Below are 18,341 nucleotides of genomic sequence, written 5' to 3'. Positions count from 1 at the left end.
CACTACTGATCAGCACAGGAGTTTTGGCCTGCTCTGTTTTTGACCTGAGCCAGTTCACCCCTCCTTAGGCAACCTGGGGGTCCCCCACTCCCAGGAGGTCACCATATTGATGCCAAACTTAGTGTGGACATCCGATGGGCAAAGCATACTACAGCCCAGAACTCCTAGGCTCAAGCGATCCTCCCACCTCAGCCTCTCAAGTAGCTGGGACTACAGGCACGTGCCACCATGCCCAGCTGCTTTGCTTATGTCATAATAATTTTTTTTTTCCACAGAGTCTCTTTCTTCATTAAGTAGACTATATATTTTGTTGCTACACAAGATGAGTGACCTGGTTTTATGTAGAGAAAAGGTCAAAAGGATCCCATTACTCACCAGGTGGGGGTGATATGAAGGTCATGGTTATTCTTTGTCATATCTGTACCTGCATCTTGCCAGTGGAAACCTACAGGTCACATTAGGCAGGCTTCCAAATTAACCGCCTGTGGAAGGTCTTATGATTGGCTTATATCCTGTCCCTAAGTAAAGAATGATTAGCCGGGCGTGGTGGCTCCCGTCTATAATCCAAGCACTTTGGAGGCCAAGGTGGGTGGATCACCTGATGTCCGGAGTTCAAGACCTGCCTGACCAACATGGTGAAACCCCGTCTTTAAAACAAAAAATTATAAAATAAAAAATTAAATTAAAAAAAAAGAGAATCTGTCATGAGTTCACAAGAGCCTCAAACTCTTCAAGTACTGATGAAGCTTTCACCTTCTGACAGTGAGGACACTGATCTGATTCTGATCATGAAGTTTTGCTGGCTGTCTTGCAAGTAAATGTTCTAGCCTGTTATGTTGTCATCTAAAGCCAATAACTGTAACCTCCTTATTGCACCTTCCAGTGAAAAACACAGAAACAAAACTCTATTGGACCCTTGCCAGGTCAATAAGACAAAAGAAAATTTTTAGAAAGCTGATATGAGGAGTCCCATTCCCTTCTTTTAACCTTTCTCACAAAAGCATTCCAACTTCTGACAGACGTTGGAACACACCCCCTTTGTCGGTGTGTGTCTTCCAGGTCAATCCTCACATTTAGCATTCAATGAAGCTTTATTTATTTCTGCCTCAACAGCCTTGACTTCCATTGACACCAGGTTGCATGATAATGGTTTGAATTGGGGTGGGAAGAAAAAAATACTTCTATGAATTGTATAAAGTAATCCTGGCAGACCATCTCCATTGAAGAATAAATAGGTTCCTCTCCAAACATGCCCTGAGTATTGATGCATCCAATAAATAAAACTATTATTTATTGCATATAGTAGACCTATAGAGGCATTCTATTTGCCTCTAGAATCTCCAATGAACCTATATCTCATTTCAGTAAGTTCTCTGATTATATGGCAGAGAGTAACATGGTCATGTACTGATTCTATGTCTACTGGCATTCTAATTGCTACTAGAGCATCCAGTCTTCATAATGTATGTCAGACCAAAGAGTCTGATTATAAGGGAGGCTGGGACACTACCTAGATAAGACCCAGTTACGCTAATGCTTCCTATGCATACAGATAAATTATCAGTAATGAAATCAACAAAAGTCATAGGCCACGCATTTACATCTATAGCTTCTTCTCAGTGCCAAGTCATTTGACTGAAAATATTAGGTCCGGTGGTGGTGGTTCAAGCCTGTAATCCCAGCACTTTGGGAGGCCGAAGAGGATGGATCATGAGATTGGGAGATGGAGACCATCCTGGCTAACACAGTGAAATCCTGAATCTACTAAAAATACAAAATATTAGCTGGGCACAGTGGCGGGTGCCTGTAGTCCCAGCTGCTTGGGAAGCTGAGGCAGGAGAATTGCTTGAATACAGAAGGCTGCAGTGAGCCAAGATCGTGGCACCATACTCCAGCCTGGGAGACAGAGCGAGACTATCTCAAAAAAATAAAAAATAAAAAATAAAAAATAAAATTGACCAACTTGCCAAAGGAAGGATAACAAACCTTATCATGAAGTTAGCGTCCTCAATTGCTACCCAACTGTGTATGAGAGCAGGTCCTACCATTAGTTGTGATCCTTCCCATTCATCTAAATGACTCTGTAGCCAGCAATTGCTTTGGTAAGTGATAGTGGCTAAATTTTGAACAGGAGACCTTAGAAAGTGTTGGCTTTGAGTGCTGAAAGTACCTGACAAAATAAAATATAAGTTTGAGCATTTCGTGTTAATGCAAAATAAACCCAAGTCTCAGTCCAGGGAAGAAGATCGAATGGAGTCTTGTTCCATTGTCTGGGAAAAGCTGTTTACTGTGTGATGGGGTCTACTTCTAGGGAAGGTTTTTCCTTGGATGTCCTTAATTTTAAGTCACCTGGTATGGTCCCATTGAATGATGCACATGGGCAGATTTCCCTTGGTGTCATTTCTAAAAGATGCAATCTCGCAACACTGGGGCATGGAGGTCTAACCATCATTGAAAGCCTCCTTCCCCTACTGGAAATATTCTTTGAACTACTGCATCAAGGTCTTGCAGTACTGAGTCATATTGAGAGCAAGTCCTAGGTGCATAAAAGCTAATACTATGATACCATCTATTGAGAAAAGAAAAGATTAGGCAAGGTGTGGCGGCACACGCCTGTAATCCCAGCACTTTGGAAGGCTGAGGTGCAGATCACCTGAGGTTGGGAGTTTGAGACCAGCCTGACCAACATGGTGAAACTGTCTCTACTAAAAACAAAAAAATTAGCTGGGCGTGGTTCTGTACACCAGTAATCCCAGCTACTCAGAAGGCTGAGTCAGGAAAATTGCTTGAACCCAGGAGGCAGAGGTTACAGTGAGCTGAGATTGAGCCACTGCACTCCAGCCTGGGCGACAGAGCAAGACTCCATCTCAATTAAAAACAAACAAGCAAAAACCAATCATCCCAACACCAGTTTTCACAAATTCAACAATTTTTTCTACAACATGATGGACTGTGGAGTACAGAGCCTTTAATAGTGGCAACTTCAGGAACTCGGGAAGGATAAGGTGGCCATTGAGGCCATCAGTGAGTCCTCATTCGGGATTAAATGTGAATCCTTTCAGATACTATTTTGGTTATTCCAATTCAGGTGCACAGTATTGTTTATGGCACAAATTGTCATAAATAATTTGACGTGAAACAACTTAATCCAATTTCTTAAAACTCTGGTGGTAGCTGAGTTCACATAAAAGTCTGCTAATGCATTTCCTTGACATTTAGGTTCAATGTTATGAGTAGAAGCTTTAACTTTAACAACAACCTTTGGCCAGGCACGGTGGCTCATGCCTGTAATCCCAGCATTTTGGGAGGCTAAAGTGAGTAGATCTCTTGAGCTCAGGAGCTGGAGACCAGTCTGTGCAATATGACGAAGTCCCACCTCTACCTGAACTACAAATAATTAGCTGGACCAGGTGGCATGCACCTATACTCCCAGCTACTCTGGGCGCTGAGTGGGGAGGATTGCTTGAGCCCAGGATGCAGAGGTTGGCAGTCAACCAAGATTGCATCATTGTACTCCAGCCTGGGTGATAGAGTGAGACTCTACCTCTTAAAAAAAAAAAAAAGAAAAAGAAAAAAAAGGCCGGGTGTGGTGGCTTACTCCTGTAATCCAAGCACTTTGGGAGGCTGAGGTGGGCGGATCATGAGGTTAGAATTCAAGACCAGCCTGGCCAACAGGGTGAAACCCCACCTCTAAAAAAAATTAATTAAATTTTTTAAAAAAGGAAAAAAAGAAATCTTTGAGGGCAAACATTGCTCACTCGTGTCCATATTTGATGTGCTTCTGCCAGAAGTGTTTACATATTTTGTAATTATCAATCCCTCCAAAGGCAATCTACTATTTGTAAAATTGTTAACTACTTTGTCTTCGACTATATGACAAGTTCTAATAGGGGTATATATTACTGTGAGTTGTTCTGATATAAACTCTGAAATAAACACAAAAGAATTGACCAACTTTTAAAAGCAGGAATAATAAGCCAGTGTGGTGGCTCACGCCTGTAATCCCAGGGCTTTGGGAGGCTGAGGTGGGTGGTTCACAAGGTCAGTTCAAGACAGGCCTGGCCAACATGGTGAAACCCCACCTCTGCTGAAAGTACAAAAATTAGCCAGACGTGTTAGCACGCACCTGTAGGACAAGCTATTCAGGAATCTGAGGCAGGAGAATTGCTTGAACCCAAGAGGCAGAGGTTGCAGTGAGTTGAGATTATGCCATTGCACTCCAGTCTGGGGGATAGAGTGGGACTCCATCTCCAAGAAAAAAAAAAAAAAGAATATCAAATGTACCCTGTAAATAAGCAAATTTCATGTATCCATAATAATTTTAAAAATTGTTAAGACTAGGCCCCGTGGTCCATGCCTATACTTTCAGCAGTTTGGGAGGCCAGGACAGGAGGAACACTTGAGACTAGCAGTGTGAGATCAACCAGGTCCACAGTCAGCCCAGGTTCACCTGAGTGAAGCATCAGAGAACTTCCTGGCCCACATGGGCTGCATACATGTAGGTCAGTACCCTGGACAGGTTCCTCTTTTGTTTTTTCTCAGTGTAAAGTTTTTTTCTGTTATAAATATGGGGTGTCACCATGTTGGTCAGGCTGGTCTTGAACTCCCGACCTCTGGTGATCCGCCCGCCTTTGCCACCAAAGTGCTTGGATTACAGGTGTGAGCCACCACGCCCAGCCTTTCAGCATAGTCTCTTAATATCTAAAAATGGAGAATTAATATCACGGATACATAATTCATCAAACATATTTTAACCAAAAATATATAATGCTATTAAGTAAATAAAAACACATACAATATTGTAATAAGACTTTTATATTAAGGAATGCTGCATCATGACAACTATCTTTTTTTTAAAATACTTTAAGTTCTGGGCTACATATGCAGAACATGCAGGTTTGTTACATAGGTATACACATGCCATGGTGGTTTGCTGCATCCATCAACCCCTCATCAACATTAGGTATTTCTCCTAATGCTATTCCTCCATTATCCCCCCACCCCCTGCTATCCCTTCCCCACCCCTATCCCCCAACCCCACAACAGGCACCTGTGAGTGATGTCCCCCTCCCTGTGTCCATGTGTTCTCCTTGCTCAAAATGCGCGAGAACATGTTCACACTTATGGGTGAGAACATGCAGTGTTTAGTTTTCCGTTCTTGTCAGCTTGCTGAAAATGACGGTTTACATCTCTCTCCATCACATCTTTGAAAGCCCTGACAAAAACAAGCGATGGAGAAAGGATTTCCTATTTAATAAATGGTGTTAGGAAAACTGGCTAGCCATATGCAGAGAGCTGAAACTTGGGAGGCTGAGGCAGGAGGATCACTTAAACCCAGGAGGCGAAGGTTGCAGTGAGCTGAGATTCTGCCACTGCACTTCGGCCTGAGTGATAGAGCGAGACCCTGAGTCAAAAAAAAAAAAAAAAAAAGCACCCACGTCCTTGATTTTAGGGCCCAAGTGTCCGTAAGGGCGAGTATCCAACCCCCTTAACCAGGCCTTCCCTAGGAGCAAGGATGGAACTCCAGTTTCTCAGACGGCCATGCACCACAGGAAGGGCAGGTGTCAAGCCCACAGAAGACCCTCTGGGGCCGCCCTACTTCTCTGAGGACACGCATCAGCTCAGCCCAAATCAGGGTGAGGATCTCCCAACTGACATGACCCCTGCTGTCAAGACTCTTCAGAGGGGCAGGGTGCGTCTCCGGGCCTGCCTCGCTCAGCCCGCCTGTGTGACCCAGCAGGCCTTTCAGAGCCTTCACAGGCCTCATTTCCGTACAACTAGGAAGTGGTGAGCCGGGAGCCGCGGCTCAGGGCAGACAGGATGACCCTGAGTTGCGTGTCCTGAATCCCACAGTCCTGTAAGAGGAGGCTCTCAAGACTAGTTAGCAGCAGCTTTCTCTAGCAGGGCTCCCAGGGGCTCGAGATTGCTGGTCCACGATGCTGGTCACCCAAATACAAGTTTGTTCCCATCATCACATGATGGTCAGCATTCAAGGTGCTGCGTGATGAAGACTCAGATCATTGCCGGGTACAGTGGCTTGCACCTGTAATCCTAGCACTTTGAGAGGCTGAGGCAGGCAGATCACCTGAGGGCGGGAGTTTGAGACCAGCCTGACCAACATGGAGAAACCCCATCTCTACTAAAAACACAAAATTAGCCGGGTGTGGTGGTGAGCACCTGTAATCCCTGCTACTCGGGAGGCTGAGACGGGAGAATAGCTTGAATCGAGGAGGCAGAGGTTGCAGTGAGCCAAGATTGCGCCATTGCACTCCAGCCTGGGCAACAAGAGCGAAACTTTTGTCTCAAAAGAAAAAGACTCAGGTCATTCAGAGGCAGTCCCATTTTAGGCTCAATCCTTTCATCCTCACTGGTGTGATTGGTTCAAGGCCACAACATCTCTAAAGCCTCTTTACTTCATCTTTCAGCAGACAACCTCATCTAGTGGGAGACGTGCACAAAGAACTCAACTGAGCAAGGTCTGGGGACATCAGCTGTGGCTTCCTGCCTGCAGACGTTCCGACATGCCTGCATCTGCAAACCACCTATCACTTTGCACCATTCCCATGCCTACTCCTCACCCTGTTCCAGAAGCATGCATGTCCCAAGTCAATTTCCTTTCCCAGAGTTTAAAACAATCGTTTACAGACAGTGAATCAGGGACAGGATTATCGGCATTTACTAAGCTGTGAGGACAGAGCTTCTACTGTGAAATGCACAGGTTTGATGCTACTTCCTTCTTGTATACTCTCCTCTGCATGATGAGTAAGTTTTCATCATGTTAACTTTATGGTTTTTATTTGTTTATTTTTTGAGACAGAGTCTCGCTCTGTCGCTAAGCGACAGGCTGGAGTACAGTGGCGCAATCTCGGTTCACTGCAATCTCTGCCTCCTGGGTTCAAGCAATTCCTCTGCCTCAGCCTCCCAAGCAGCTGGGACTACAGGCGCACGCCACCACGCCCAGCTAATCTTTGTATTTCAGCGGAGATGGGTTTTCCCCATGTTGGCCAGGATGGTCTTCATCTCTTGACCTCATGATCCTCAGCCTCCCAAAGTGCTTGGATTACATGCATGAGCCACCACGCCTGGCCCATCATATTAACTTTAAACAAAATTCCTAACAAGGAATTCACAATTGCACCCTACCAGATCTGAGCTCGACTAACCAGCTGCCTACACGTCTCTCTGTAGCATCTACCCCAGGCCATCCCTCTGCCCTTATTTGAGTGGTCTTGTGTTACTCCCTTCAGGATATAGAGCACTGAACAGCATAATGTATTGACATTCTAGTGCCCCATTCCCTGTGACACCACTAGTGACTGGCACACAGTAGATGCCCACTGGTGTTTACTGTAAAAAAGAAAAAGGCAGTGGTATAGTATGCGGAGAAAGCTCACCATCCTTTCTCACCTGTGCCGGTGGTCCTGGTGTTCATTGATATAATTGGCAATTCTCATAAAAAAAACTCTCAGGGCGGCCCAGGCTGAGGGACGGAGTTTCCAAGTCAGGAATGAACTGCTGTTGGGGGCACACGGATAACTCATGATCATAACCGAAGGCTACCAAGACTCTGTGAAGCTCGCTTAACTGGCTCAGGTAAGGGGCAAACCTTCCTGGTGGTCTATTCAGCGAGGGCTTTCTCTGGACTTCCGACTCCTGGATACTGTCTGGGTATACCATTTCCACTAATCTTCTGAAATGTGAAGCGGGCATTGGGTAATTCTGCACCTTACGACAACACAGCTGTACTAAACGTCTTCTGCGGTGAATCCAGTGGCAGACGTAGCTCAGCCACTCATCCAGGGTAGCTTCCTTGAGGCCGACGTCTATGAACACCTTTGAGGGCTCATGTATGAACATCCACAGCAGCCTTCGCCCTCCCGTCCTTGGATGGTCCTCCACTGTCTGCCTCTTACTCGTGGCCTCTGGGTAGCACGACAGGGCCCTGGATCCAGACCACGTGGTCCAGAAATTCTCATTCACATTCCCCAAATCCAGTACTTGAAGTTTCCACCTCCTGTGGGTAAAATAGGGGAAAGGCTTAGAATGCAGGCAAGGCCCCAGCACTGATGGGGATGGGTCTTTAGAAACGGGAGCTCCATCTTTGCTCCCGGGGAAGACCTGAGCTTTCACTCCACATTCAAGATGTCAATCAGCTGTTCCTGTCCCCTTCTGTCACTTCTCCACCCTTTTCCCTTTGATTACTCCTGATATCCACTTGTAGTTCCTTAACCTTCCACTGGGAGGAGGCAGATTCCTGTTTGCTCAGTGGACCCTGCATGGTGGGAGCCCCCAAGGAGCTGGGCAATGACCAAGGCCTCTCATCGCCGGCACCATCTGAGCCATCCTGGCTCCCCAACCCCACCACTCCTCCCGAGCCAGCTGTCCCTTCTCTGGATGTCTGGGCCCTTCCCACCAGGCCACCTAGTCACCTCACCTGGGGCGAAGCTTCACGTACACCACTGGATCAAGTCCCTCCAGCACGGCTCGCAAGGTCTCCAGAGGAGGTGTCTTCATCAGGGACCCCAGAGGGAGGCAGGGGAAGGGCCAGGTCCGCACCATGGCCTGTAGAATCTCATAGTGCCTGCTGCTGAAGACCTCCGTGAACATCAGGGGGAAGACTTCCCCTGGCAGCTTATCCAGAGTGGAGGTGTCCAAGCACGGGTCCCTCAGCAGGCTCTGCACTGCCAGCTCCACGAGTCTGCGTGGGGCCTGCAGCCTCATTCTGATAAATCTGCACGGAAAACTCTAGAGGGCAGTCCAGCTTTGAAAAAGCAAGCTTCTGGGCCGGGCGCAGTGGCTCACGCCTGTAATCCCAAGACTTTGGGAGGCTGAGGTGAGTGGATCACGAGGTCAAGAGATCGAGACCATCCTGGTCAACATGGTGAAACCCCATCTCTACTAAAAATACAGAAAATTAGCTGGGCATGGTGGTGCGCGCAGGTAATCCCAGCTACTCAGGAGGTTGAGGCAGGAGAGTTGCCTGAACCAAGGAAGCGGAGGTTGCGGTGAGCCGAGATCGCGCCATTGTACTCCTGCCTGGGTAACAAGAGTGAAACTCCGTCTCAAATAAATAAATAAATAAATAAATAAATAAATAAATAAAATAAAATAAAAAGCAGGCAAGATCACTCCTAATTCATGAATTATTAGCCATTGCTCCACTAAACTCTAACAGCACTGTGAAATATTACTGACGGCGATCTCCGATGCTCAGATCTCCACTTTTAGAGGAAAAAAAAAAAAAAAAGTCTTCTCAGCCAGGAGCGGTGGCTCATGCCTGTAATCTCAGCACTTTCAGAGGCGGAGGTGGGTGGATCATAAGGTCAGGAATTGGAGACCAGCCTGGTCAATCAACATGGTGAAACCCGGTCTCAAAAATAATCCCAGCCACTCGGGAGCCCGAGGCAGGAGAATCGCTTGAACCCCAGGGGACAGAGGTGCAGTGAGCTGAGATCATGCCACTTGCACTCCAGCCTGGGGAACAGAGTGAAACTGTCTCAAAATTTAAAAAGGCCTGGTGCAGTGGCTCATGCCTATAAAGCTACCACTTTGGGAGGCCAAGACGGGTAGATCACCTGAGGTCAGGAGTTCAAGACAAGCCTGACCTACATGGTGAAACCTGGTCTCTTCTAAAAATGCAAAAAAAATTAGCCGGATGTGATGGTGGGCACCTGTAGACCCAGCTACTGGGGAAGGGGGATTGGGGGAGGGCGCTGAGGCCCAAGAATCACTTGAATTCGGCAGGCGGAGCTTGCTGTGAGCCAAGAGCCTGCCACTGCACTCCAGCCTGGGTGACAGAGGGAGACTCCTGTCCCCCCAACCCCCACCAAAAAAGAAATGCCTTTGCAACCTAAAGGTTGAAAACAATGGGAATGGGAGTTTCCTATGGTCCCACACAGCCCACAATCTCAGTTCCATCAGTGAACCCAGTTAGGAGACTAAAGGGACTCCCTAAATTAGGTTCCATTGTTGCAGGACTTCCTTAGTTCGGCTAAAGACTGGGTCCTTGTTCGTCCCATGGCCACAAAAATTCAGGCTTGCAGACGGTTTGAAGGGTGAGTAAAGCAGGATTATACTGCATGAAAAGGAAAAAGACGGAACAGGAACTCTCCTCAATGCCAGACTCCTCCCCGCTGCTGAGAGCGCTACTCCCGAAGCTCCACCCCACTGCGCGTTCCCACAGTGTGCAGGCTGGTGGGAGATTCTCCAGGCTAGTGGGAGATTCTCCAGGCTGGTGGGAGATTCTCCGGGGACCCCCCAACCACATGGCTATCTCACCATTATGTCCATTTAAAAACAGCTGGGAGCAATGGCCTCTCACCTATTTTACAGGTGCACGCCTGTAACCTCAGCACTCTGGGAGGCCAAGGCAGGTGGATCACCTGAGATCAGGAGTTTGAGACCAGCCTGGCCAACATAGCAAAACCACATCTCTACTAAAAAAAAAAAAAAAAAAAAAAAAAAAAAATACAAAAATTAGGCGTGTGTAGTGGTGCCTGCCTGTAATCCCAGCTACTCAGGAGACTGAGGCAGGAGAACCGCTTGAACTCAGGAGGCAAAGGTTGACATAAGCCGAGACCGCACCATTGCACTCCAGCCTGGGTAACAAGAGCGAAACTCCGTCTCAAAAAAATAAAAATATAAAATAAAAAATTTAAAAAAAAAAATAAAAGAACCAGGCATGGTAGCTCATGCCTATAATCTCAGCACTTTGGGAGGCCCACGTGGGTGGATCACCTGAGGTCAGGAGTTTAAGACCAGCCTGACCAACATAGTGAAACCCTGTCTCTACTACAAATCCAAAAATTAGCTGGGCGTGGTGGTGCATGCCTGTAATCCCAGCTACTTGGGAGGCTGAGGCAGCAGAATACCCTAAACCCAGGAGGTGGAGGTTGCAGTGAGCCGGGGCAACAAAAGGGAAACTGTCTCAAAACAAACAAACAAGAATGGGAGGAAACTGATTACAGTAACCAAATTTCATTTAAATGCCTCGATTTGCTGGAGCTGAATCTTACTGATTGCAAGACTCAGTGCCTTTTGGTTTTTTTTCATCAATAACTGAAGATTCCTGAGGCTTCAACTGGAAAGCAGGTTACTTGATAATAAGGGCACCAGACAGCTTCCACTCAGTTTCCCTTTATTTCTGTTTCTTGGCAACATTCCATGCAAGGGTAACTCCCTCAGGCATTTGCAAGCCTGAATTCCACTCTAGACACTCAGATTCCCGTTTTTGACTCTATAGGATACAGATCCCCGAAGTCTCATCCAATCCATGTCAGTGTTTTCCCCAAGTCCAGCCCCTGGTTCATCACTTTTCCTTTTCCACTTTCAGAGCCGTGTCTGCAACGATGGGTTCTGTGCTCCCTGGAGGATGTGCCTAAGACCTACGTTTTAGTTTCCAAGTGTCCAAAAGAAAGCATTTGATACATCCACGCAAACAGGCAGATATTCAACAGCTGCATTGATTTACCTCCGGGTTATAAAATGCCCTGTGGCCACAGTCAGGGCAGCAGGCGGTACAGAGCAAGACCCTCTTGGTCTGTCTCAAGTCCTTCACTCTCCCCATCAGCTCAGCCCCCAGTTGGGCAAACCTCCACCGGCAGAGAGCACCAGAAGCATCATAACTCTCCCGTGGGGCGGGATACAGCTCCAGGCGTAAGTTGTTCAGTCTGATTGTGTGGGACAGCAGGTTCTCCAGGGTGGCCATGGAGATGGGATTTCCACAAAAGCTGAAGGTGGTGAGCTCAAAGCAGCGGCTTAAGGCAGGCAGGATGGCATTGACTTGGGAGTCTTCGATCCCACAGTCATCTAAGTCCAGGTACTCCAGGGTGGCTGCCACTTTTTCTAGCAGAAGTTGGAGAGGCACAAGACTCAGATTGGCCAGGCTGATGCCACTCAGGTCCAGGGTCGTTAGTTGACTGATGCTGGGGGACTGGGACAGATGCCTCAAGTCCGATTCCGAAAGCACACAGTTCGTTATTGCGAGGGTCTTTAACGGGGTCTTCAGGCAGCTGGGGAGAGAGCAAGAAGTTAGTTCTGGGGAATCATAGGGGTGAGTGAAGGGTGGTGGGGGATGACTTCAAGGTGATGGACGAAGACCATTTTGCCCAAGCCCAAGGTCATTCCGATTGTCTGATAGTCAACATTTAGGATGCTGCGTGATGAAGAACTTTGCCACTGAAGTCAAGTCCATCTTAGGCCTGATGCAGTAACTCACACCTGTAATCCGAGCACTTTGGGAGGCTGAGATGGGTGGATCACTTGAGGTCAGGAGTTCGAGACCAGCCTGGCCAACATGGTGAAACCACATCGCTACTAAAAATGCAAAAATCAGCCAGGCGTGGTGGCAGGGGCCTGTAATTTCAGCTACTTGGGAGGTTGAGGCAGGAGAATCACAAGAACCCAGGAAGTGGAGGTTGCAGTAAGCAGAGATTATGCTGCTACACTCCAGCCTTTGTAACAGAGTGAGACTGTGTCTAAAAAAAAAAAGAAAAGAAAAACAAAGAAAAATTTCATTTCCTCCTGAGTCTTTTCACCATCATTTATAGGAATGGATCAAGTTCACAGAATCCCTGAAGCTCCCTTTACTCATCCGTCAGGGATAAAAACACATCTCTGGGCCACGGGAGCCCAGAGGGGACACAGGCTTACGGACAAACCCAGGCGGGATTCTGCAACATCAGCTGGGGTGCCCAGGCTGCAGGGGTCCCTGACACACCTGTCTAATCAGCAAACCATTTATCACTTTCACCAGTCCTTGTGCCTACTCTCTGACCTTCTGTTTCCTAGGTAATTAATTCACCTGGAGCTCAAAACAATCTATTGTGACCGGGAATTAGAGATGAGGTAATCCTAGCACTTTGGGAGACTGAGGTGGGTGGATCACCTGAGGTCAGGAGTTCCAGACCAGCCTGGCCATCATAGTGAAACCCCACCTTAAAATAAAAGGAAAAAAAAAAAAAAAGAGAGATGAGATCATTTGTGTTCCCCAAGCTGTTGAGCACAGAGCTTGTATTATTCTGAAACGTGCAGGTTTGATGAGCATTCCCCTCTTCAGTGCCCACTTCACTCCCCCACTTCCCAACATCTTTTTAAAACTAATCTCGTTTGGCCTGGCATGGTGGCTCACGCCTGTAATCCCAGCACTTTGGGAGGCTGAAGCAGGGGGATCATGTGAGCTCAGGAGTTTGAGACCAGCCTGGCCAATATGGTGAAGCCTAGTCTCTACTAAAAATACAAAAATTAGCCTGGTGTGGTGGCCCACACCTGTAATCCCAGGTGCTCAGGAGACTGAGGCAGGAGAATCACTTGAACCCGGGAGGTACGGGTTGCAGTAAGCCGAGATCACGCCACTGCACTCCCCCTGGGCAATCAAGTGAAATTTCATTTCAAAATAAAAAAATTTATCTTGTTTGTTTTTATTTTTATTAATTCCTATTTTTAGTCAGAAGTCTTGCTGTGTTACCCAGACTGCTCTAAAACTTCTGAGCTCGAGTTATCCTCTTTCCTCAGGCTCTCAAAGTGCTAGGATTACAGGCATGAGCCACCATGCCTGACCTATTTCTCATCATCTTAACTTAGACGCGCGTCCTCAGGAGGAATTCACAAACAGAGCCTCCCTAGAGCTGAACCCTTCAGTAGCCAGCTTCCTAGCATGGCAGCCTCTCCATAGCATCTACCCCCACTGATCCCTCTGCCTTTATTGGAATGGTTGTGTGATACCCATTTCAAGACAGAGCCGCCCACAGGGGAATGCATGGACATTCTAGTGTCCCCTTCACCGTCACCTCCTCATAGGCGGTCACAGTAGATGCCCACTAGCATTTACTGTGACCTGGAAAGGCTCTGCTGCGGTCTGCAGAGAAAGCTCACCATCCTTCCTCACCTGAGCAGCTGGGCCAGATGGCCTTCGAGGAAAGAAACACAGTTCATATACAGCTTTTGGAGGTGGTGCAGCTTGAGGAACTGAGAGGTGAACTGGGTAACAAACTCCTCCTTCTGCTCTGGGGAAAAGTAGCAAGGGACGTCGACGTGGGAGAGAGCGAGCTTGTGAAGATTCCTCATCTGGCCCAGGTATGGGGTAAACTCTGCCAGGTCGGGCAGTCGCCACCTGCAATTCACTTCCACCTCCTGGATACACTCTGGGTTCACCATATTCAGGATGCTTTGGACTTTGTGGAGGGGCGTTCCCAAGACTTTCAGCTTCTTACAGCACAGGTGTAGTAAACCTTCCCTCTGCTTGACCCACAGAAAGAGGCAGGTGAGGCATTCATCCAGAGTCCTCTTCTTGAGGCAAAGGTCTACGAACACAGTCAAGCGCTGCTGTCCTCTCATCACTGAACAGTCCTGAGCTGGTTTTCTCTTCCTCGTGGCATCTGGTAAGTACCCGCTGGCCATGGCCTCAGACCACACCATCCAGAAGTTCTCACTGACATCCCGTAAATCCAGGACTTGAAGTTTCCTTCTTCTGTGGGAAGATAGAGAGGCTGAGAATGTAAGCGGTCACTGCTGAACGTCACCTTCACATCCTGCACGCCAGCTGCGCCCCTTCCTGCTTTTTTCTTTCCCTGACTTTTCTCCACCTTGCTGTCCCCTTGGAGCCTGTTCAATTCCACTTTCTCTTTATTCTGAGAATAGGTCTCCCTCCGTCGCCCAGGCTGGAGTGCAGTGGTGAGATTTCAGCTCACGGCAACTTCCACCTCCTGGGTTCATGTGATTCTCCTGCCTCAACCTCCCGAGCACCTGGGATGACAGGTACTCACCACTATGCCCAGCTAATATTTGTATTTTTAGTAGAGTCAGAATTTCACCATGTTGGCCAGGCTGGTTTCAAACTCCTGACCACAGGTGATCCACCCTCCTCAGCCTCCCAAATGCTGAGATTACAGGTATGAGCGTCCGTGCCCTGCTCAGTTCCCACTTTTAGTGGTGCCCTTCATTGCCACTAAGAGAGAGGTTCCTGTGACCTCCACGGACCCTGTGTGATGAGCAGTCCTTTCCCTGAGGAGCTGGGCAATCGCCAAGGCCACACTGAGCTTTCTCATCAGCACCATCAGAAGCCTGTGGGCTCCCCATTGGGCCTTCCCAGTCCTCACAACCTAGCTCTTCCTTCTCTGGACACCTGAGCCCTCCCTACCTGCCCATCTGGGCCACCTCACCTGAGACGAACCCCCTGGGTCAGCAGTGCATCAAGTCCATGGAGCACAGCTTGGAAGGTCTCCAGGCAAGGCGTCTTCATCAGGGACCCCAGAGGGAGGCGGGGGAAGGGCCAGGCCTGCACCATCGCCTTCAGGGCCTCACAGTGTCTCCTGCTGAAGGCCTCCATGAACAGCGGGGGGAAAAGTTCCGTGGGCAGCTCCTCCAGGGTGCAGACGGCCAAGGCCTGGTCCCTCAGCAGCTTCCGTCCCACCAGCTCCAGGAGTCTGGGTGGAGTCCAGATGCTCATCTTCACCAACCTGCAAGGAAAACTTCCAGAGGACAAATCCAGAGAAAGAGCATCACTCTCAGACCAAGCCCATGCAATCTCATCCTCTCCTAGGGCCAAAGTCAGTGCTCTGGCAATGGTGAAAGAGTTTTTCTTCGTTTTCTTCAATTCGACTCTGTGCTCAGTGGCCACAAAGCTAGCGTTCTGTCTCTGCTGGCATTAGCACCAGCTTTTCTCAAGCAGCGAGGAGGCAGGAGCACCACTAGCCCTTCCTTTCCAGCCAGTGTTCCATCCACCGAGTAGTGAGTATGGGGGAGCCTGAAGCCTAACCCCTCCCACCGTTGGGGGAAATTTCTAATTACTCAGGGTTCTAAAACAATGAGAATGTTATATCCCAAGCCCTGCATGCCGACATTCACAGTTCCTACAAATAAGATGGTTGGGAACATTCACTGGTCACTCCTACAATGGGTTTTTCTATTTGTTTTCTTTGTAGTAGTTAAGCTTACTTCTCTATTTGTCTTTCCCTTTCTCTCTCACTTTCTTCTTTTCCTGTTTTCCTCCCTCTGTCTTCCTTTCTTTTCTTTTCTTTCTTTTTTTTTTTTTTTCTGATAGGGTCTTGCTCTGTCACCCGGGCTGGAGTGGCTGGAGTACAGTGGTGCCATCTCAGCTCAGTGCAGTCGTGACCTCCCAGGCTCTAAGGATTCTTCCACCTCAGTCTCCCAAGTAGCTAGGACCACAGTCCTGCATCAACACTCCCAGCTAATCTTTGATTTTTTGACCTCCTGTAAAGACAGCGGGTTTCGCTATGTTTTCCACGCCGGTCTTGAACACCTAGACTCAAGCAATTCACTCACATACGCCTCCCAAAATTCTGGGATTATAGGCCTGAGCCTCCACGCCTGGCCTCATTATTTAAAATTTCAGTGAGAAATTTTTAAAGCTATGTGACAGTATTATGGATCATTTGCAAGACAGAGATGTTTCCAGTACACATCTCTTAGACATGTTAAAAATGACTCACTTTGGATAGGCACAGTGACTCACACTTGTAATCCCGACACTTTGGGAGGCTGAGGCAGGTGGATCATGAGGTCAGGAGTTCAAGATCAGCCTGGCCAACACAATGAAACCTCATCTCTACTAAAAATACCAAAAAAAAAAAAAAAAAGTTAGCGTGGCATGGTGGCAGGCGCCTGTAGTCCAAGCTACTTGGGAGGATGAGGTAGGAGAATCACTTAAACCAGAGAGTCAGAGGTATCAGTGAGCCGAGATCATGCCGTTGCACTCCAGCCTGGGCAACAGAGCGAGATCCTGTCTCAAGAAAAAAGAAAAAACTTCTGAATTTTGAAATGACAGAAACCAAGGCACAAATCAACATTTTTGGAATAAAGACAAAACTGCATTTAGAGGAAAATTCAAAGCCCAGATCCTTTCATCTGGAGAAACAGGCATGAGCCACTGAACCTAGACTGCTCTAAACATATTATTAAGGAATAGAATGGGGTTGGGAATGGTGTCTCACGCCCACAATCCCAGCTTGTTGGGAGGCTGAGCTGGGTGGATCATCTGAGGTCAAGAGTTCAAGGCCTCCATGAACAGTGGTGGCGAAAACCCTGGCCAAAATGACGAAACCTCATCTCCACTAAAAAGACACAATTTAGCTGTATGTGGTGGGTAGCACCTTTAATCCCAGCTATTGGAGAGGCTGAGGAGGAAGAATCAGGAGGAGGGGGTTGTATTGAGCCAATCATGCCATTGCACTTTAGCCTGGAGACAAGAGCAAAACTGGTCTCAAAAAAAAAAAAAAAAAAAAAAAAAAATTGAAGGCCTGGCATGAGTGGCTTATGCCTGTAATCCCAGCACTTTGGGAGGCAAAGGTGGGTGGATCACCTGAGGTTGGGAGTTCAAGGCCTGGCCAACATGGATAAACCACATCTCTATTAAAAATACAAAAACTTAGCCAGGTGTAGTGGTACATGCCTGTAATCCCAGCTACTCTGGAGGCTGAGGCAGGAGAATCGCTTGAACCCGGGAGGTGGAGGTTGCAGTGAGCCAAGATGGAGCCACTGTGCTCCAGCCTGGGTGATACAGTGAAACTCCATCTCAAAAAAAAGGAAAAAGAAAATATTTGATTAGATTCCTTAAGTTTTTCCAACCCCAGTTAATCCTGATTGAATTGTTGGCTTTCTTACAGATTAACTGAACAAATTAGATTTTCATTCATTAAAGTGAAAGAATTAGGGATAGGGTGAAAGTCTAGGACTCATTCACTGATTTGCTCCACAAACATGGAGTTTTATTAATATGTGACCTTCATAGTCCTAACTGTGAGATAGGGAGGGGTTTAACCTCTTTCTGACAGAAGACCATTCAGATTTCATGGTCATTCTCATGTGGCCATTTTTAAACTGATGGTAAAATTACACCCAGGATAATTTATGGCCACTGTGGGAATTATTGGAAATCTTTAACACTGTTTTTCTAACAAAACACAACTGCCGGATTAAACCGTCTAAATGGGATGTTGGCATGTAGAGGCTTCTAAACTCTCTTTCTCCCCCTTTTTGTGGGGGTTGGGATTGGCCTACTGATTTCAATTGCTTGGATTTTCTTAACTGTTTGGTTAAGATTTTTTTGGTGGGGTTGTTTTTGGACAGGATCTCATTGTATTGCCCAGGCTAGAGTACAGCAGTGCTGTGAGCACGGCTCACTGCAACCTCAATTTTCCAGGCTCAAGGGATTCTCCCATGTGAGCCACCCCAACAGCTGGGACTACAGATGCCTGCCATCATGACTAATATTTTAAAGAAGCTTTTTGTAGAGGCTGGGCACCGGTGGCTCATGGCTATAATCCCAGCATTTTAGGAGGCCAAGACGGGTGGATAACTTGAGGTCAGGAGTTCGAGACCAGCCT

At 47.5% G+C, this 18,341-nt stretch overlaps 1 protein-coding gene and 1 pseudogene across 1 annotated transcript; both read right to left on the bottom strand.

The window, feature by feature from the left end:
* Nucleotides 1-5,503: 5,503 nt before the first annotated feature.
* LOC141580437 (PRAME family member 17-like) lies at nt 5,504-8,721 on the bottom strand (annotated as a pseudogene).
* Nucleotides 8,722-11,449: 2,728 nt separating this feature from the next.
* Nucleotides 11,450-15,467, bottom strand: LOC141580371 (PRAME family member 20-like). The gene is made up of 3 exons (XM_074381475.1): nt 15,159-15,467; nt 13,886-14,467; nt 11,450-12,011 (listed from the first exon to the last, which is right to left on the bottom strand). The coding sequence occupies exons 1-3, from the start codon at nt 15,443-15,445 to the stop codon at nt 11,450-11,452; spliced, it is 1,431 nt and encodes a 476-aa protein (XP_074237576.1). The 5' UTR covers nt 15,446-15,467.
* Nucleotides 15,468-18,341: the final 2,874 nt, after the last annotated feature.

Source organism: Saimiri boliviensis, chromosome 11 (assembly GCF_048565385.1).
Source record: "Saimiri boliviensis isolate mSaiBol1 chromosome 11, mSaiBol1.pri, whole genome shotgun sequence".
NCBI lineage: Eukaryota > Metazoa > Chordata > Mammalia > Primates > Cebidae > Saimiri > Saimiri boliviensis.
This window is presented reverse-complemented; position numbering and strand designations above follow the sequence as displayed.

Excerpts from the sequence above, each read along its gene's own strand:
- LOC141580371 (XM_074381475.1), bottom strand. The coding sequence starts at position 15,445 with ATGAGCATCTGGACTCCACCCAGACTCCTGGAGCTGGTGGGACGGAAG. Across the intron at positions 14,468-15,158 it reads ACCCAGGGGGTTCGTCTCAG|AAGAAGGAAACTTCAAGTCC; the intron begins GTGAGGTGGCCC and ends ATCTTCCCACAG. Across the intron at positions 12,012-13,885 it reads CATCTGGCCCAGCTGCTCAG|CTGCCTGAAGACCCCGTTAA; the intron begins GTGAGGAAGGAT and ends CTCTCTCCCCAG.